The 22,104-nt window shown below is 36.4% G+C and overlaps 1 protein-coding gene across 1 annotated transcript in view; it reads left to right on the forward strand.

Annotated features, from left to right (window-relative positions):
• Positions 1–22,104, forward strand: part of DOK6 (docking protein 6) — a 388,935-nt gene that overhangs the window by 227,707 nt on the left and 139,124 nt on the right. The window contains exon 5 of the mRNA XM_058557284.1: positions 21,324–21,513. Within this exon, the coding sequence (XP_058413267.1) occupies positions 21,324–21,513 (190 nt within the window). The remainder of the gene's footprint in view (positions 1–21,323; positions 21,514–22,104) is intronic.

Consider the following 22,104-nt stretch of genomic DNA (forward strand, 5'->3'; position numbering starts at 1 on the left):
CATTTTGCCTCTTTCCCTGTGCTTGTATCTACGTATTAGGTAAGTCAGCTACGTCACCTGCTCTTGGATAGGTGACCTTATGTAAGTGATGGCTTAGGAGGCCTGCAGTGTGCTTCCCTCAGTTCTCAATGTTCCAGGGGAGACCCCTATGTGGGCTACGTGTGTCCTTCTGTTGTGGCCTGTTTGCTCTCCCTGTAGGTGCCCAGGGAGGCCGAGTTATGCTCCTGGTCAGCTGTTGTAATGCTCAGCTACTTGTAGTTGTTGTGGGCCCTTCAGTCTCTTTATTAGGTGTGGGGAGCCCCAGCACAGTTGGCTGCAAGTTCTAATACCACATTTGTGTTGCAGTATTTCTTTTAAGTGAGTAGGCCCCCAGCATGGCAGGTTGTTAGGCTCAGGGCCTTACAATTGCTATAAGCCTCCAGCCTTTAAGTCTCTTGTCAGCTCTCTGAGGATTGCAGCTGGGTGGGGCTGGGCTCAGGCACGGAAGCACCCAATTGTTTCAGGCTTTGGAAGGCGGGGCAAACCCCCATGTGGGTCTTTGAGAAGCACAAGTCTTCTGCAGCTGACAAGCCCTGCCGCCCACAGGTCCACACACACAGTCAACACAGTCCTGCCTCATGTGCGTGCCCCAACCTCCTGAAGTGGACCCAGTCTCTCCATGGCAGGAGCCCCACACACTCCACCACTGCCCCACACTCTCCACCAGCTCCTTGTGCATGCCCTGCCCCAGTGAAGTGGGCTCAGTTGCCAGGCTGCAGAGAATCCAGTCACCAATCTATGCAGGCCCACAAGTTGCCTGAGGGCTTGTTGTTGGGTGGGGCCAGTCTCTAGGGTGGGCTGCCTGCCCTGGCTGAGCTGGATTAAATCGGTGCTCTAGCGGGTGGGGCAGACCCTGGCAGGCCTCAGGGAGAACTCCAATGGCGTCTGTGTCAGCACGCCCACACCAGGCCACAACAATGGCCGCCGCCAATGTCCCAGTCCCTAGAGAGGTCTCACCCCTCACCGAGATGCACTCAAGGCCTATCAGGTGAGTCTCTTTTCACCACAGCACTCTGCACCTTTCTTTCTGGTGATTTTAGGATGTTTTCTGAGACGGGTGAGTTTGCGTGCGGGCTCTTTAAGAGCCGGTTTTAGTTTCTTTGTGAACCGGCTTTTCTGGGGGTGCTCCCCAGTGTTTTAGTAGCAGGCACAGTCAGATATTATGCCGCTGGTCTCGATTGTGCTGGGTCCACAAAATGCCCACAGCGGGGGCGCTCCCCGGCTCAGGGCCCCGCGCCTCCAGGGAGGCTGCGTACCTGTGAGCTGCTCCCGGCGGCCGTGAAGCTGGCGGCTTGTGCAGGCGGCGTTTTTCCTCTCCAGAAGGGAGTCTCTGCCTCTTCCACCTCAGTTAGGATTGTCCGTTGTTGCAGGAGTTCCTCTCATCCAGTTTTCAGTTCTGTCTCAGGGGTAATTTTTCCACGAGTAGTTGTAAATTGGCTGTGTCCACGGGAGGAGGTGAGTTCAGAGTCTGCCTACGCCGCCATCTTGACTTCCAATCATAATTTTTATTTCTAATTTAATAATAGTGTAAGAGTAATTTGTGTAGAATATAAAAGGAAATTTCTAATATAAATATTTTAGGATAGGACAAACATGGAATTGAATGCCAGAGCTACATAGAAGCACAAGCAGAGTTAGCCTGCCAAGGAAACTTTCAGGCCATGACTTGAAGGCAAGCTACTCCCCTTAATTAGCTCCGACAAGTCACTAACTCTTTTCTGATTTCAGTTTCCTAATGTATAAAAATGAACTAATACCTACTTCTGATGCTGTAATGATGGTTAAATGAGATAGTAGAAAATAGAGTAACTCTCGTGCTTAGCTCAATTTAAAAAAAAGCACAAGTTTTTTTAAGTACAAGTAAAAACAAAGAAATCAAAAAATAATTCTTGCATATATTTTAGAGAAGACCTGAAATTATAACAACATCCAATGCCATCAATGTTTTTCTTAGGTTTATTTTGTTTAATAATCCTAACTTCATACAAAGGGATATATGTGCTTTTAAAAATATATTTAAAAAATTTATGAGTAATTATTTAGTTAGAGAACGTAGCATTTGGTTCATTTAAATGATCCCCTGTGAGTACACGGTACGCTATAGGGAAATGGGCAATCTTACTTACACACACGGGCACGCACACACACACTCATGATCACACACACACACTCATGATCACTAAGACTCTTCAATGTTTAGGATTAAAAGGAAAATTCTTGGTTGGAAGTATTTCTTGTCTCCTGGAATCTCCTTCCACTAGGGTGAATTTCTCTCTGAGTCCCAAGGTCATGGACACAGCCGTTGCTCCAGGCTCTTAGAGTCTGCAGGCACTTTCTTTAAAGTGCTTCCTCAAGTCCAGATCATAACACCTTTCCTCTGTTCCTCTTGGCTCATTGAGGGCCAGCTAAAAGTTTTTTAAATAGTCATTCATACCATCGGAGAACACAAAAAACATAAATCTCTACAGAATATCAAGATTGCAGACTCTACTATTGCTAGCTCAAAAATTCTGGTGTATATATGTATACATGCTGCCTGGGAGAGAAACACACACACACATTCTGATTGGCACAATCTGTTACTTTCATATCCTGATTTTCTCCCTTCCTAATCAACAAAATTCTCCTGTAAATATGATAATTCCATTTTAGGTCCCCCCTGAAATAACTACCAGTAGTCTATAAAATCTCATGGTAAAGACTAAGAATGCCCTTTAGCCAGCTTGAACCCTCTCCTTTGGGCGCCATGATTGCTTTAGAGACACACCTGTTCCTTAGACAGTATACCCATTCATTGTACTACGTGTAAGGAAAGTATCTGTTGTTTTAGCTACCTAATAAAGCAATGTTATTTTTTACAGCAATCCTTTCATGGCTTTCCATCACTATTCCAGTCTCTTCAAGCATAACACCTCTTAAAATAAACAGAATCCTTAACTTCCTAGTACATGTTGTAGTCGTTAATATATACAGAGTGGAAATAAACACTTTATGAAACATTTGTCATTACAGATTCAGGTTTTTTCCTTAAATTATATAATTTATTCTTCATCAGAAACATTATTTTACTATTTTATCAATTATGTGCTTGGATTTAGTTTGAAATTTCTCCTAAGAGATGAGATACAGATGCATGCAGAATTGATGCAATACATTACATTATTGTGGCTTGTGTTGATCTTGCGGTATCCTATCATCAAGGAAACACTCACTGTTCAGTCTTGACCACAGCATTTTTTTTGACATTCAAAATTGCTACTTCTCCTCTAGTGTTTTTCTGACTCTTCAGACAGCTTGGTCTGATTTACTCCAAGACTAGCTAAGAATAAACATTTGTGCAAATAATTTTTAAAGGTGTAATGTGTGTTGCTGAGATAAAAGTGGTTATTGATTAAATTCTTTGCTATAATCGTCTTTATCTAATGCTGTCAGCTGCTTTCATATCGACTCAGAATCTCACATGGTGTAGGGGAAGTTAAGCAAACACACACACACACACACACACACACACACACACACTTATTCTCAGACTGCAGATAACAGTGCCACAGAAAGTGTATATTAAGTACACATTTTGAACTTCAAATTCTTAAACTTCCAGAATCTTCACATCTTTCAGTATTTAGGATAGCCTACACTGACCTTAGAAAATACTAATGAATGGTGTTAGAATCATAGTTGTTTATAAAAGATTCATAATACATAATATCAATTCAAGAAAACAAAAGTTACATATTAATCATTAATAGCAGAGGTAGGCATCATAACCAAGAAGCAGGTCACTTGCAGGAAATTCCGGCAGTTGCAGTTGGAAGTGGACTCAGAGGATATGCCCAATTTGCTCTTGATGCAAGAGATCGCCATCTGGAACAAAATGGAAAAGTAACCTCAGACTGTGCCATCTGGTTAATGCAGAGTCAGATCTGAGGGTTTGGTTTTGTCCAGGCCCTAGTGTCTCTGCTTATGAAGGGACTAGAATTGGCATGTATTCCCATTTTTAGCCTAAGAATCTGTATAACCTTTCTCCAGAACCAAAGCAATATTCCAGTGTTGTTTCTAAATTATTTACCCGGGTTGCTATAGTAACCATGCTCCCTGCGTTCCACTCAGACACCCTCGTATGTCATTCATTCATTCATTATTCACTCATCAAACATTTTGAGGCTATGCAGGAACTAAGCGGAGGAAATGTAGAATTATACAAAATATGATCATGAATTTTAAGAAGCTCACAGAGTAGTAGGGGAGACAAACCTGTAAATGAGGTATATCTATCATTGTTTTTAAAAATAATGTTGTGTTATGGGTCACCACAAAATCTCAATAGCTCAGACCTGGAAGCGTGTCTTTATCGTTCATGCATAGGCAGCTTGGCTAGGGTTCAGCTGATTTAGGCTGGGTGCTGCTGAGACTGGCTCCAAGCTGCAGATGTCTCTCATCCGCCTTACACTAACGGCTACCCAGCGCATGTTCTCCAAACGAAAAACAGTAGAGCAAGAGAGCAAGCCCAGACTTGCAACACGATTTAAGTCTCTGCATGCGTCATGTCCACTGACATTCCACTGGCCAAAGCAAAGGCTACGGCCAAGCCCAAAATCAAGGGGCTCAAAAGTACACTTCACCTGTGAGGCTGTGACATGGGTTAGAACATCTGATCTAACATGGAGAGGAAGTGAAGAATTGAGAAAAAATGATCCAATCTACCATCTGAGTTATAATAAACCACATGCTAAAATAAAAATAAAAGGAAAGCACTGTGATATAGGTATGACCCATTCTAATCAGAGCAGCCTACCCTCTTCTTTTCTTAAAATTATTTTTTATTCCCCCAAATAAGCTTTCTCAATCAGGCACCTCTGATATTCTTAATGTCCATCAGTGGTTAAAGCTAATATTAGCAGGACTTTACTCATGTGGCAAATGACAAGTTAATGACAAAACAATGACAATAATAATAATAATAAACCTCTCTCTATTTTAAAGATCTTTTCTCCAGTTTTTAAAAAATGATCTGGGGTAAACCATATTCACTCTTACACATTCTTTATAACCAATAATAACAGAGTTTTCCAGGTTTATTTTTTTGTCCACAGGATAACATTGAGCAAAACCAACTTTGACATGGGGAAAAGAGCCTACACATACCTGTTTGAGCTTCTAAAATGCCATCCACATACTCTCGTGTTTCCCAAAGTGAGTTCCAGGAGATACTACAACTACTACAACATGCTCTCTAAAATGAGGGAATCAGTGGAGTGAATTTAATACTATATAACACTGTTGTGGGTTGAATTGTGTTCCCCCCAAAAAAGATATGTCAGAATCTTAACCCTCATTACCTAGAATGTGACCTTTTTGGGAATAGGGTCTTTACAGAGATACCAAGTTTAAGTGGGGTCATTAGAATGAGCCCTAATCCAATATGACATACAATCTGTCCTTATAAAGAGGAGAAATTTGGGCACAGAGGCAGATACACACAGAGGGAAGATGATGTACAGACACAGGGACAGAAGACAGCCATGTGACTAGAGTGACGCATCTACAAGCCAAGGAAGGCCAAGGATTGATGGCAAACACCAGATGCTTGAGGAGGCAAGGAAGGATCCTCCCCTAGAGGCTTCAGAGAGAGCATTGCCTTGCCAATACCTTGATTTCAGACTTCTAGCCTCCAGAACTATGGGATAATAATTCTGTTGTTTTAAGGCACCCGGTGTTTGGTACTTTGTTACAGCAGCCCTAGGAAACTAATACCAACCCTATAGGGTGGTCACAATATCCATTAGCAGAGTAGAGCTGTTGAGAAGTCCTATAGTAAAAATCTTGTTTACCTTTGTAGAACACAACATTTCCCCAACTCACTTTACCCATGTGTCTCTTTCTACACGTAACACTTATTCATATCCTGTGGAACTTATGTTCTGTGAACACACATCTGAAAATGCTGATATAACCAACAAAGGTAATTATCTACAGGGAAAGCTGAAAGGTGATGGTGATGGGAGCAGCCACCCTGGCAGGAATAAGATGACATTCATGGATGCAACACAATGTCTTGAATGGGCCATAGCTGTTTGCCTAGCCTTGTGTTGCGTAGATTTAATTTCATTATTTGATCGATATAGACCCTGCATATAATTAAAAAGCCAGGTTAAAATCACCACTTTCCCCATTTGGTCTTTAGTCTGCACTACAATGGAATAAAAGTCAATGCTGTATATATTTCTGCCTCTCTTTGCAATATTTGCTTCAGCGAAATCAAAGATGTTTTATAGTACTTCTCTTACCACTCTGCCAAATCTAAATGATCCATGTGTCTGCCTCTAACCATATCATTATAAAGTGAAATGCGTACTGGAACAAATACCTTGAAACACCAAAGGACTCGTCCTGTTTCCTTTGCCCTGGAAACATCCCCTATACAAGCAGTGAGAACAAAGATGCAAAAGCATTCAAAAGCACTCATAGTTATGAGAAAAAAAAAGCTTTGGAGGAGAATGCTGAATCCAGAATTACTGGTGTCTCCCAGCTGCAGGCAAGAAGAGGGACTTTGAAAATAAGAGATTTATGGAGAGTAAGAAGTAAATACCTTGCCCTTCTCCTCTCCACAGGAGTTTGGGTGGACAGACATATGGTTATATCTCCTCATATAAATTGGAGGTTACTTCAAGAGCAAAGACTAGAATTTGATTCTCTGTATTGGGTTTGATGACAAGCCTGGGAAGAATAGTGGAGAGATGTCAGTAGAGCCCAGCGAGGCGTAAAAGATAAAGATCCTCAGTTGTCTCAAAACTGAGTGTGGCATGGAGGGGTACCCAAGGTTCCTATAGGCCCAGATTGGACCCCAGACACTAACTGGGAGCAGAAGGTGCCGTATCACAGGAAAACAGAGTAAAGTAACTTCATAGGGATACGAGTACATACAAACCAGATAAGAGGTCCCCTGTTTCCTCTGGTGACACCTGTGACCATATCAGTTCTGCCAGCTTTCAGTTTAGCCTAGAGGAAAAAGGGGGGAAGCTCAGAGATCAAATTTTGATCAGAAACTGAGTTAAACGAGTCCTCGTTTGACAGAAAACAAACACAAACATACACGCACAAAAAAAGAAAAGAAAAGAAAACCTTAATTGAATTCAATATATAATGAATTGAATGTCATTTCATTTTATTTTTTGGTATACCCACATTTTGATGATCCATTCTTTTTCTTGCTTCAGTAAAACAAACTATAGTGTAGATCATGAAAGTCAAACATGGAGCCTGATGAATGAAAGTTGCCAAACAAATTTAGCACATCTTCAAGTTCTGTTCCACTTCTCATAAGCTATGGGGCCATGGTCAGGTTACTGAAATGCTCTACCTCTCAGCTTCCTACTCCCGAGGATAATAATGATAGGACACGTCTCATAAAAATGTTGTGAGGATTAAATAAAATACAGCATGGAAAGCAAGTAGCACAATGCCTAACAGAAAAGTCAGTATCTCTCTGGGAAATTGGTGAATGTCCCCATCACATTCACATCAGGTGCGCATTAAACAAGAAAATTCTGGGCCCCCACCCACACCTACAAAGTAAACATCTCTGGGACATGGGGCCAGACGTCTATATTTTAACAACCTCAGTGACTATGAAGTGCACTAAAGTTTGAAACCTCAGGGTAATAAACTGTTAATTATAATTAGCTTCAAAAAATCTACCAGTGAATTGAGGAATTTGTTCATTTCTTACAAGTTTCAAAATTATTGACATAAATTTCATCACAACATTCTTGTATTATCTTCTTAATACCTGTTTACACTATAGATAAACCCTTTTTTACTTCTTATAGGTTATTTGTGGCTTTTTTTCCTTAATCAGCATCATCAGAGATTTACTGATTTGTCAGACCTCTCTTCAGTATGTTTTAAATTATATTAATTTCTGCTCTCATTCACTGTTACTAATCACTCATTAGTTGCTCCACAGTTTGGGATTTAATTGCAGGTTCTTTTCAAATCTCTTGAGATGGATGTTTAGATCATTAATTTTCAACCTTTCACTTTTCTAATATATTTTATAATATATAATATATCTACATTTTTCTTTGAGCACAGTTTAAAATCCTAATAGTGACAATATCTTACCCAGAGCTCAGATTATAATATAATAAATGTTAAAATTGGAGGGGAAAGTGTGGGGGAAAGTGTTTTTAATTTCCATCTGTCGTAAGGGACAAAAATCAAAATATTATCTCTGATTATAGCCTTTGTAAATGAAAATCTAATGTATAATTTAAGTCTCTGAAGTTTACTGGATTAAAATATTTAAAAGATAAAGGAAATGGTTAGGAATCATACAAAATAAAGCAAGGCAATATAAATAAGGTGTTAATTTTACAATAAATTGATAATAAATTTGAACAAATTTTTTTTTATCAAGGCATAGCTTTTCTAAGATTGGATTAAAAAATAACCTAATTTGTACCCCTTAATAGATATTCAAATTACCCAGACTGATTCAGGAAAAAATAGAAAATATAAAGAGCCCTGTATCCACTAAAGAAATTAAAATTATTAAATGACTTCTCATACACAAACTCCAGTCCCATATAGTTGCACTGTTGAATTCTATCAAGCATTTAAAGAAGAAATAATACCAATCCTGTGCAAACTTTTTCAGAAAACAGAGGAGGAGGGATTATTCCACAACTCATTTTGTGAGGCCGCTATAACCCAGATAGTAAAACCAGACAAAGTCAATACAAGAAAAGAAAATTGCAGATAAATATCTTTTATGCATATAAGTACAAAATCCTGTTAAAAATTAGAAAGTGGAATACTAAAGTATTACATAAAAAAGAGAATACACTCTAATGAATATTGGTATGTGCCAGAAATGCAAACAATCCCAGAAATCAATCAATATGTTTCACTATATTAATAGATTAAGGGATAAAATCATATGATCATTACAATTGATTCATAAAAAGCATTTGATAAAATACAACATGCATTTATGAAAACAACTCTCAAAAACTTAGGAATGGAAGGGGACTTCCACAAACTGATGAAGGACATCAATGAAGAACCTTCAGAAAATATCGTTCTTGAAGGTAAAATATTGAATGCTTTCCTCACAAGATTGAGAATAAAACAAAGATATCCTCTGTCACCACTCCTAATCAATATTCTACTTTTTCTACTTAAAGGCCTAATTTATGTAATATGACAAGAAAAGAAAGTAAAATCATAAAAATTGGTAAAAAAATAAGAAGCTAGGATTGTGTACCTAGAAAACACTAAGGAATCTATGAGAAAGCAACTACAACTAAGTGAATTCAGTGATGCTGCATAATAAAAAGATAATATACAAAAATTTGTGTATATATGTATGTGTGTGTATAAGTATTATATAGATTATTATATTCTGTATTATATAGAATTCTATATTATATAGATGATTATAATCTATATAATATTTATACGCACACATATATTAACAATGAACAATTACAAAATGAATAAAAATATCATTTACAATACCATCAAAAAACATCACATACTAAGGGATAAATTTGGCAAAGTATGTAACCACACCTCTACTCTGAAAACTAAGTATTTCTGAGAGAAATTAAAAGAGATCTAAATAAATGAGTGATAAGCCATGTTTATGACTGGAATATTCAATATTGTTAAGATATCAGTTCTCCTCAAATTAACCTATAGATTCAACACAATCCCAATAAAGCTAGACATTTTTTTTCTAGAACTCAACAAGGTAATTTTAAAATGCATTTGGAAGGGAAGGACCAAGACTAGCCAAACTATCTTGAAAAGGAAGAAACAAGTTGGAATGAGTTCCCTTCCTGATTTCTGGACTAATTATAAGTGACAGCAATCAAGACAGAGGATAGACAAAGAGGTCAATAGGATGAATTGAAAGAAAATGATCCACACATACATGGGTCAGTAATTTTTGATGTGGACATCCAAGCCCTTTTTCATAAGCTTATTGGTCATTTCAATGAGAAAAGGAAAATTTCTTTAATAAACAAAGTGTCTGGATATCCATATGGGAAAGAATGAACCTGAAGCCCTACCTCACACCATACTCAAACATCACTTTAAGATGGATGCAACTTTGGGATAGGCTAAGATTTTCTGTATAGAACACTGAAAGCAAACTATCAAAAGAAATAATTTGGGCTTCATCAAAATTCAAACTTGTGCTCATTAAAAAAAGTAACATCAAAACATTAAAAAGGAAATAAATAAAAAATAAAAATGGAAAACAACAAACTGGGAATAAATTAGTGATTGTTGAAGCTGGAGGCTACCAGCTTTCAAGAGCCTACTAGAATAGGCAAAAATAACCGACTGTGTTAGAAACCAGATCAGTGGTTGCTTCTAGGGGCATGTGCAGCTGGAAAATAGCATAAGGGAACTTTCCGAGGTGACAGAAAAATGGTATGTCTTGATGTGCAGCTGTCAAAATTGAAAGAACATTATAAGTAAGATATGAATATTTCATTATGTTTCAATATAGTTCAATATGCCAGTTAATGTAAAAAATAAAATGCTAAAACTGCTATGAGAAGTGTAGGATAATATTTAACCTTCTTTCAATAACAAAGGACAACTTAGAAAAATTAAGGAAAACTATTTTCCACTTTCTGGACTTAAATAAATACCATAAACAAAATTAACGATAAATCTGAGATGAAGTATTTGTCATTAACATGGTAGAAAAAGTTCCTAGCATTATACGATTCTCACAATCAACAAGAGAAACAGTAAACCTAATTTTTAAAAAAAATCCTTTGCCAGATTTTTATACAAAAGTTTTTTACATAAAATTTTTGCCAGATTTTATTTATTGGCATTTATATAAATTTATTTATATAAATATATAACATATAAATATATATTTATATAAATTTATATAAATGCTAATATATAAAATATATTTTTATTTGGAATTTATATTGGTAAGGAATTTCTGAAAAGAAATTTGACAGTGTGTGATTCTTAAAAGAGTTTATGGCATTTAATCTAATGATTCAGATTTTAGTACCCAATGCAAGTTAATAATCAAAAATATTAAAATGATCCAAAATTTATACACAAGAATAAAGTAAACCCTGTAACTCAATATCAAATCAATGAATTATTCAGCAAATTAAGCTGAAAGTTGGTTATTTTATTGCAGCTTAATTTATATTAGACAAAAATTGGCTTAACTTCAATATTAATTGAATAGATAATTATTAAATAAAATATGGCATAGCTATACAGTGAAATATTATGCATTTATTAAAAATTATATCCCCAAGGAATATTTAATAGCATATGAAAATTCTTAAACTATAATAAGTGCAATATAAAGGGTTAATACTTTGTATTTGATATAATAAGAATTATATGTGAATGTTTGTATTTTAAAATACAGTATTTCTTTAACAGAGACTATCTCTGTAAGGTATCGTAGCAGTTGAATTTATTTATTTTTATTTTTTCATTTTTGGTGAGGAAGACTGGCTCTGGGCTAACATTTGTTGCCTATCCTCCTCTTTTGGCTTGAGGAAGATTGTCCCTAAGCCAACATCTGTGCCAATCCTGCTCTATTTGTATGTGGGATGCCGCCACAGCATGGCTTGATGAGCAGTGTGTAGGTCTGCAACCGGGACCCAAACCCGTGAAGCCCAGGCTGCCGAAGCAGAGCATGTGAGCCCAACCACTACGCCACAGGGCCGGCCCTGATTTATTTCATTTTTTAAAATGATTTTCTGTATTTACTACAATGAACATGAGTTACTTGGAAATGCAGATAAAATGCTATCAAAGTTCATTTTTTGTAAAGGAAAAAAAAAAAAAGAAGGAAAGAAAGAAATTGCTGAGGAATTAAAAACTATTGCTGGGATTTCTTTTTTTAAGTGATGCCAATTGATTCAAGAAATACAAGGGCTCCAGTTCCCAGTGGCCATTGAGCAGATGGCAGCTGGCAACTGAATTTATTGAATCCATTGCCACATTATAATAAAATACATTTTGACAAATGTCAGTACTATGATGGAAATGGAGTCACAATTTCTGAAGAGTTCCACAAATTTTGACAAGCATAAATCATGCTTTGTTTCATTGCTGGATTAATTACATTATATAGATCTCAGGGTGTATCTAAATGTGCAAATATCAGCTTTCTCAGTGTGGCTCCATTTCTAAAGCGGTTGAAATTGAAGGCTGACCACTGCCATATCCCAATATTGTGGAAATTCGAAGATGGGAATATAAAGTTCAGAATGATCTTGAAATATCTCGTTATTTTATGAGTAATATCCGGTTCTGTTTAACTTTTTTTTTAGCACTTCATATAACTATAAAAAAAAAAAGCAGACTGTATCAAACAACTCGATGAACCAAGATTCCAAATTGAGATGAATACTCGGTAATAAATTCCAACACTCCCATCCCAGAGTATGTTCGGTTTTTCAAATACCAGATTTTTGTGGACTTATTCATTAATGCTTAATATTAGACCAGTGACTCTGGCTTTCGACTAAATAACAATTAGTAAATTATTAATTTAGTATTAATATTAAAATTTCATGTTTTTAATTGGGATGTAGCAATTGTTAAAAATACAGAGCACAGAAGGGGACTTGCTTGTGGTCTCAGAAATGTACTGCAGCCCCAGAGCAGTGGATAATGAGTGAAAAGCACCATGACATTCTAAAGAGCAGGCTGGAAGATTCACTGAAGAGGATTTTTTGAAGGTCTTTCATGGGAGACGGGCAGAAAGGAGGGGGAACACCCCCCTCCAAGCAGGAGGAAAGTGAAAGGCAAGAGAAGCACTTGGAATTGGGATTGTTCGCCCGATTGGGAGACTGGCCTCTTGATTCTTCCATGTTGTAGAGCTGTAGAATCACGTAGTCCTGCCCAGACTGACACCAGCACAGTGTGCAGGAAAGTCTTCGGGACAACCTGAGTTTGGAGGTATAGTGGTCTCTGTTCTCACCGTGATGAATCTGAGGTCAGGATGCAGGAATCCGTGGTTGTTCATGATAGCCAAATAAGGAGATAAATGTCACCAACTGGACAAGATACTTTCCACACTTGATGAGACAGCCAAGTTTGGGTCTTTTAATGAACTAGCTGCCATAATACATTTAATTTAAACAGTCTTCCATAAATATTGGGTTTTCTGATCACATGACATTTTGAGGAACAAAATGAATTCTCTTGACATAAAATAATCTCAGTTAAATCTTTAAAGTTATTTTGACCAGTAAGTTGTATATAGAGTGAGTTTTACTATATGGAATCACTGGTTGATAGAAACAGCTAAGAAATTCAAAATGGTAAATAAATTGTCCAATTATTTACAGCTATTACTAATCATTACATAACCAGTTCATATATTATATATAAATGTTTGTAATTATTAATTTTCTTTAAGTTATTTAATAATATCTAAACATTTTAATTCATGAACTTTTAACAAATATTTAAGTCTCTACTCTCTGAAAGACCCTGGAATTGAAATTAAGAAATTTGGGGATGTCACCAGAGAGCTAAAGAATGCCTTTCTTTTTGTGGGGTTTCTCCTTGAGAGCCACGCTTGGATTTAGAGGAAGAGAAGGTAAAAGTATAGTTCACACCCACCCACACAGCTGGAGTTATCATAAAATTTAACCTCTCCCCATGAAAAACCTGATGGGTTTTAATATTTATAGATCTCTTGGTTTCCAAATATTTAAGTGTAATACTTAGTTCCATGTCCCATTCTTTCTTTTAACCCAAGCTTCAAATCCACAACTTCTGAAATAGTGGGATAAGTGGATGTATAGAGGAGATAAGTGTGTTCAGCAATCAGCTCACAACTAAAACTTACCAGGACCCTTCTTTGAAAAAAGAAGAAACTGGCATCCAATAGACATTTCCCAAATTTCTTCTAAGTGACTAATATACAAAAGATGTATTTTATATTATGCAATCACAACACACTGAATGTTCACTATGTACTAGATGCACAAAATTATTTAATACATAAATCCCAAATGCCTATTCAAAGAAAAATTCCAATTGATTACAAGGGAAACTTAGCTGAGCAGATATGTCTGTTGTTCGGTATGGTTCTCCCTTAAAACCAGTTCTCCATCTGTCCTATTACAAGATGGAAATTATCAAGGACCTGGTTGAAGAGCTCATCATCCTTTTGTTTTCTGTTTCTTTACTTCTCCTCACTAGATGGTGTTTTGCTTCATGTCAGAAACCCGGTCTCTGAGCCTCAGGTTCCTGCTGCAGCTACGTTCTCCACTTACCTCCACCGGCCAGGCTCAAGCTAATTGCTGTACTTGGATTATTAGTGCCTTCCCTAAACTAGAACCATTTAAAACGCCCCTGGCTGAGAAAGGAGGGTTTCGGTCCTTCTCGGGGCTGATGACCCATTCAACCTCCCGCACATACCCTGGGGCCTCGCTATCCCTCAGGACTATCTCTCCTGAGTGTAGCTACCCTTTCTCGCCAGACCTTGTCCAATTTGTAGCCCCCTTGAGACTGTTCTTGTGGTTGGGACCTTAATCTTGTGTCCCAGGCCTTTTGGGACACGATCTATTCCTTTGGGCGTCTTAATCCAGCCCTAGAGTAAAAATGCCCTTGTAAATGTAACTGCAGATTCAATAATAGTGTCTTTGCTGGACGTAGCAATTAGTTTAATAAATATTCCACCTTGTTATCGCTTTTGGCCATTTAAAATAAAATTATGTTTTTTTATATATCGGCCGTTATTCAAACCTAAATTTTACCAAAATGCAATTTCATAGGCAATGTGTTTGGGATTCTTTTTCACTATAGAATTCTATAGTTTATGTGTGTGAATACATTTTAATCTATTTTTTTACATAATCTTTTAAAAAATTTATTTCTTCACACATTCAGTAGTCTTCAGAAGACTTCATGTTAGTAGAATTTGTATTCATGTTTCAGGATATTATTATCTTAATTTAGACAATTAGTTTCTTTTCTAATTCTTCTCAATTCTTTTGGAAATGTGTTATTTAGTGCTCCTCAATAGTGTTTTTATTGTTATTGTTGATTATCTTAAAAGAATATAGTTAGAATGTATGTATCTTGATGAATTGTAAACTATCTTCCAGGTGCCTCCTTTCTTTCTATGCCTGGCTCCCTTTTGTTCCAATTGGCATGAGAGCTCTCTCTTGCCAAATCACTCACGAGTCAATTGAGATGGGCCTAATTTATTTGAGCAGAGATTAGAGAACAGGTTTGAATAAAATGTGCTGATTTGTTCTACTGGAACATAGCATCACTTTTCAAAAGCATTCCTCGTGATTTCTCTAATGCTACTACTTCCTTGACAATATTATAAAATGAGTTTCACAAATCAACAGTTCTTTCAAAATGTGGTCCCCAGAGCAGCAGCATCAACATCCCCTGGGAACAACTAGAAATGTGAGTTAACCAGCCCCAGCATAGACATACTGCGGCAGAACGATAAGCATGGAGGATGCCTAGCAATCTGTGTTGAAACAAGCCTTCCAGGTAATTTTGATGCACAGTAAAGCTTGAAAAACAGTACTCTAACCAGTAAAAACCAAACGTATGTTCTTAAATAAGAAAGCGACATGATTAGAGAGTGATTTAAAATGCCTATCTGTAGACTTATTTCACAAAGGTAACCTTTTAAAAAGTCATTTTAGTGGAGCCGATTTATGCCATATTGAAATGGTCTTTCCAATAGAAACCATAACAAAGTTTAGTAAAACATGTTCTACGTTACTAAGGGCATAAAATAATTTATTCATAGAAAATTCAGAAACCTTCCTTCTATTATAATGGGATTCAAAGAAATAGATTTTACTGGATAACCTGACCTGCTGCCCTCGTCTCTATGTGCCTAGTTTTTTTGCTGGATGAAATTGGTCTGCTTTTTAATTGAATGTCAAATCCCTGGAAATTAACCATTAGGTGAAGATAGATTTTGAATATTTAAAAATTGAAACTAAAATTTCTTAGGATAATTCCTTTTACAAGATGCAAGAAATGGCTTCAAAAGGAAGATTGGAGCCTTCTAAACCAAAGCAAGAAAGGGTTAACTTGAGTTGCTAGGTAACAAAGTGTGTGAAGACTGGGAACATAGAAGGCAGGCAAGAAGGAAGGGACATCACAGGTACATTTCTCCTACTTTTTATTGCCTAGAGGTGGCCCTGGAAGGACTGGGACAAGCTATCCAATCACTTTTTATTTGTTTCTAAATGTGCCTCAATGATTTTGATATCTAGAGCCCTATATCATGTGAATCTTATGAAATTCACTTATTCATTATTTTCTGGCTTTTTCCAATGTCCATTGTGATGATTATACTCTTTTTTTTTTTTGGTAATAAGAGATATATTGCTTATTAAGACAAACAAATGCAAAACTGTGTGAGAGGTGCTATACTGGAATTATCTGCCAATATTGTTCTCTGAACGATACCATACTCATTTATATCTTGATGGGTTTTTTTTCTTAAGCTTTGAGGTAACATTGGTTTATAACATTATATAAATTTCAGGTGTACATCGTTATATTTTGACTTCTGCGTAGATTACATCATGTTCATCACCCAAAGACTAATTACCATCCGTCACCATACACATGTGCCCTATTACCCCTTTCGCCCTCCTCTCTCCTCCCTTCCCCTCTGGTAACCACCAATATAATCTCTGTAACTATGTGTTTGTTTGTTGTTATTGTTGTTGTTTTTATCTTCTACTTATGAGTGAAATCATACAGTATTTAACTTTATCCATCTGACATTTCGCTTAGCATAGTTCCATCAAGTTCTACCCATGTTGTCTTAAATGGCAAGATTTCATATTTTCTTATAGCTGAGTAGTATTCCATTGGGTAAATATACCACATCTTCTTTATCCATTCATCCATTGATGGGCACTTAGGTTGTTTCCAAGTTTTGGCTACCATGAATAATGCTGCAAAACACACAAGGGTGCAAATATCTTTTCACATTCGTGTTTTCATTTTCTTTGGATTAAATACCCAGAAGTGGAATAGCTGGATCATATGGTAGTTCTAGTCTTAATTTTTTGAGGAATCTCCATACTGTTTTGCATAGTGGCTGCACTGGTTTACATTCCCTCCAGCAGTATATGAGAGTTCCTTTTTCTCTACGTCCTCTCCAACACTTGTTATTTCTTGTATTTTTAATAATAACTATCCTGACTGATGTAAGGTAATATCTCATTGTAGTTTTGATTTGCATTTCCCTAATAATTAGCAATGTTGAACATCTTTTCATGTGCCTGTTGGCCATGTGTATATCTGCTTTGGAAAAATGTCTGTTCGTATCCTCTGCCTATTTTTTGATTGGGTTGTTTTTTTTTATTGTTGAGTTCTATGAGTTCTTTATATATTTTGGTAATTAACCAATTATCAGACATATGGTTTACAAAATCTTCTCCCAATTGTTCGGTTGTCTTCATTTTGTTGATGGTTACCTTTGCTGTGCAGAAGCTTTTTAATTTGATGTAGTCCTGTTTGTTTTGTTTTGTTTTGTTTTGTTTTGTTTTGCTTGCCTGGTGAGACATGATATTCGAAAAGGTGCTGCTAAGATGGATGTCGAAGACTGTACTGCCTACATTTTCTTCTAGGAGTTTTGTGGTTTTAGGTCTTACATTCAAAGCTTTAATCCATTTTGAGTTAATTTTTGTATATGATATAAGATAATGGTCTACTTTCATTCTTTTGCATATGGCTGTCCAGTTTTCCTACCCCTTTTATTGAAGAGACTTTCCTTTCTGCACTATATCTTCTTGGCTCCCTTGTCTAAAATTAGCTGTCCATAGATGTGTGGATTTATTTCTGGGCTCTCATTCTCTTCCATTGATCTATGTGTCTGTTTTTCTGCCAGTACCATGCTGTTTTGATTTCTATAGCTTTGTAGTATATTTTGAAATCAGGGAGTGTGATACCCCCAGCTTTGTTCTTTTTTCTCAGGATTCCTTTGGCTATTTGGGGTCTTCTGTTGTTCCTTATAAATTTTAGGATTCTTTGTTCTATTTCTGTGAAAAATGTCATTGAGACTTTGATAGGGGTTGCATTGAATCTGTAAATTGCTTTAGGAAGTATGGACATTTTAACTATTTTAATTCTTCCAAACCATGGGCAAGGAATATCTTTTTATTTCTTTATGTTTTCTATTTCTTTCAACAGTGTTTCCTAGTTTTTAGTGTACAGGTCTTTCACCTTTTTGGTTAAATTTATTCCCAAGTATTTTATTCTTTTTGTTGTGATTTTAAATGGGATTGTATGCTTGATTTCTCTTTCTGCTATCTTGTTGTTAGAGTATAGAAATGCAATTGATTTTTTATGTTGATTTTGTATCCTGCAACTTACCATATTCATTTATTATTTCTAATAGTTTTCTGGTGGATTCTTTGGAGTTTTCTATATATAAAATCATATCATCTGAAAATAGTGACAGTTTTACTTCTTCCTTTCCAATTTGGATCCCTTTTATTTCTTTTTCTTGCCTGATAGCTCCGGCTAGGACTTGCAATACTATGTTAAATAAGAGTAGTAAAAGTAAGCACCCTTGTCTTGTTCCTCTTCTTAAAAGGATAGCTTTCAGTTTTTCTCCATTGAGTGTGATATTGGCTATGGGTTTTTCATATATGGCCTTTATTGTGTTGGGATACTTTCCTTCTATACCCCTTTTATTCAGAGTTTTTATCATAAGTGAGTGCTGTATCTTGTCAAATGCTTTCTCTGCATCTATTGAGATGATCATTCTTCCTTATTTATTATGCTAGGTTTTATCTGCTAACATTAGAGCACACAGACATTTCAGTGAAAATAGAATGGTTCTTCTGGGTGCTCTATAATACTCTGTAATTTATATGTAATGTTTCATGTACCATTCATTTGAAGGACTTTCAATGTCAGGATTCTTTTTTTACATGTTCTGTTTTTTCAAATATCAAACTATGGGTGTGAATATCAAGGGTCAATGCAGCCTTAGGCAACAGTAAGGTTGATTAACGATGTTTAATAATTTCAGGATTTTGGGAAAAGTGTTGTTATTTCTTGGCATTTTGTCAATGACTCTTTGGTTCTTCAGACTCTGGAATTGACGGAAAGGAAAGAATTTAGAGGAATGTTTTCCTTTCCACTTTTATCATGGCAGTATTTTCCCTCTGCACAACAGATGCCACTGACGTATGATTAGATCCAAATGTAGAAGTTGAACTTCATCAAAAGGGTCTTGATCAGAGAAAAGAAGATTGCTGTTCCGGCATTATCCGTATTCCTGAGTCACTCTATTGGGTCTGAGTTTCATTTATACTCTTCTATGAGATTATGTCCCTTTGATTTACTACTTGTAATCCCTTTAGAGTGGGAATTGTGGTAGGAATGTGAGTGATGTATTTAATGCTAAAAGTTGACATTTTACTTGGTTGCCCACTGGAATTTTAATCATTTATGGAATATGTGTATAGATAGATAGGTAGATATAGACATAGATATGGATATAGGTATGGGCTTCTTTATTGCAGATAATTAATGAGGCAATGTTCTTTCTTCCTTTTTCAGCTATAGAATTTATCTCATCTTCTCTTTTCTTTAGAAAAAGAATGTGAAATCTATATACATATTAGTTTCATGAGTCAATAAGTAAAAAATTGAATCATTAGGTTACTTTTTATCCCAAAATATCTAGACACTTGAGTATAAATATTGCCCATATGGTTACCAAATTTCAAGCTGTCGTGCTTAAGTTAAATTTAACCCATTTGGAATCTGAATATTGTTTTTTTGGCATCAGCAAATCCTTACTTTACAAAATACCTGCGACCGAAAAGGTTCTTTTTATTATGCAGACAATTCCAGTTCAGTACCAGCAAACATACAGTGTTTAAGATCATGGCATTATGATGGATGATAGCACTTTTCTAGACATATGAATCCTTTTCCAACAGCAGCTGTACCAGTATGGCTCTCTAAATAATTAATTCAACTGCCTTTAAAGCACTATTCACAATTAAATTCAAACTCACAAAGATATATCTGCCAGTAATTCTTAAGCTTTTTGTTGTCATGACTCATTATGTTTTTTGTAACTCCTCTATTCTTGCAGCCCTTATTCATCATGGGACATATTTATTTTATTCATACAGTTAACCAATATTTATCGATCACTTCCTATAAACCAAAAATATGGTGCTAGGAACTAGATATTTTATAGGACACTTTATAGGTCATACCAAGTTCTTTACTTCCTGGAACTTACAAACTAACCTTATTTTTCAAAGTAAAGTGCATCTAATGCGTTTAAATGGGGATCAGGGGCTGCAGAATTTTGCAGTAGACTTTGAGATACACAGAAAGTTATAAAGCAAGGTTTGGAATCATTGCCTAATGATCAGATTTTCAACTATAAGATATCCAGGAAGGAAAGCAGTTATGTATTTTTATTTTGCTTACTAAAACGTCTCAAGTTCTGCGGAAGGCAGTAATGAATATCTGCAATTATCATATGCTGAATTGGTCCATGAATACAATGTGTTTTGAGAGTTAGTCTCAGTGTGCATTAAATGCTTCAGACCACAAAGATGAAATTGAGTAAATTCCTGCTTAAATTAAATAAGACATTCAGGAATTGTATATATGCCATCCACTTAAGATTATGTGAAGAGGCAGACGGTGAGCACCATTTGGGCAGAGACCCCACTTAGCTTTTTACCCTAATGTTTCCATTGTTCAATTTAACCATTTCATCCCCATCATAGAGAAAGCATGCAACAAAAAGTTATAGAATGAGTGGATGAATTAATGATTAAGAATAATTTAATTAACTCCTTTCTTCATACACCAAGTGGAAAAAGGTAGTGTGGTGTATATTGATGTCACGAAGGGACATGATAATGCTTTCTGAAGGCTATAGGTAGGTATACAAGTTAATACAATGCTGTCATAAAGAGTCATACCTCTGGGGCCGGCCCGGTGGCGCAAGCGGTTAAGTGCGCGCGCTCCGCTGCGGCGGCCCGGGGTTCGCTGGTTCGGATCCCGGGCGCGCACCGACGCACTGCTTGGTAAGCCATGCTGTGGCGGCGTCCCATATAAAGTGGAGGAAGGTAGGCACCGATGTTAGCCCAGGGCCGTCTTCCTCAGCAAAAAAGGAGGAGGATTGGCGGATGTTAGCTCAGGGCTGATCTCCTCACAAAAAAAAAAAAAAAAGAGTCATACCTCTGTTCACTTAATTTTCTCCATTATTTGTTTCTTTGCAGAGCGATTCAATGTGTATCTTATGCCTACACCAAATCTGGATATTTATGGCGAATGCACAATGCAGATCACTCATGAGAATATCTATCTCTGGGATATCCACAATGCCAAAGTCAAACTGGTGATGTGGCCTCTCAGCTCGCTGAGGAGATACGGGCGGGACTCAACGTGGTTCACGTTTGAGTCAGGAAGGTAAGCTTCAGGTGTAGGAACCAAGTGCAGGAGGTGTCTCCTGAACGAAAGGATCTGTCCACCAGTGCCCAGGATGACCATTGTTTTTATAAAGGGTAGAAATCACCAAATACATAATTTCTTCACATTCTTGTTGATAATCTGAATAAAACCGTGTTAATTCTATGGCAAGTTAATTACACCATTCAAAATAATTTCAGTCTCTTACACTGGCATCAAACTAGTTTTATAATTATTTTAGTCATGCCATATATTTTGCAATATTACTATAGTACTGTATTTTTGGTGTATCCCACTATATTTTTGGTGCAATAGGAGTCCTATAAAATTCAACATGTTATTGCTAGCATTATTTTTCTAAATTTTTTATAAGCAAACAATTTTGAAAGGAGTTTTCTATAAAATTGTTTAAATATTACTTTTTAGCTTGGAGATAAGTTATCCAGATGTTTATGTTAATAACATTAGCTAAGTATAAATATTAATTCAGAATGACTGAAGAAATTTTGGCAAATTCACAATTTATGAAATGTGTAACTCAGATTTTAAACTTAGTATGTCAGGGCAAATACGTTGGTTTCTTGATCACAG

This window comes from Diceros bicornis, chromosome 16 (assembly GCF_020826845.1).
Source record: "Diceros bicornis minor isolate mBicDic1 chromosome 16, mDicBic1.mat.cur, whole genome shotgun sequence".
In the NCBI taxonomy this organism is placed as follows: domain Eukaryota; kingdom Metazoa; phylum Chordata; class Mammalia; order Perissodactyla; family Rhinocerotidae; genus Diceros; species Diceros bicornis.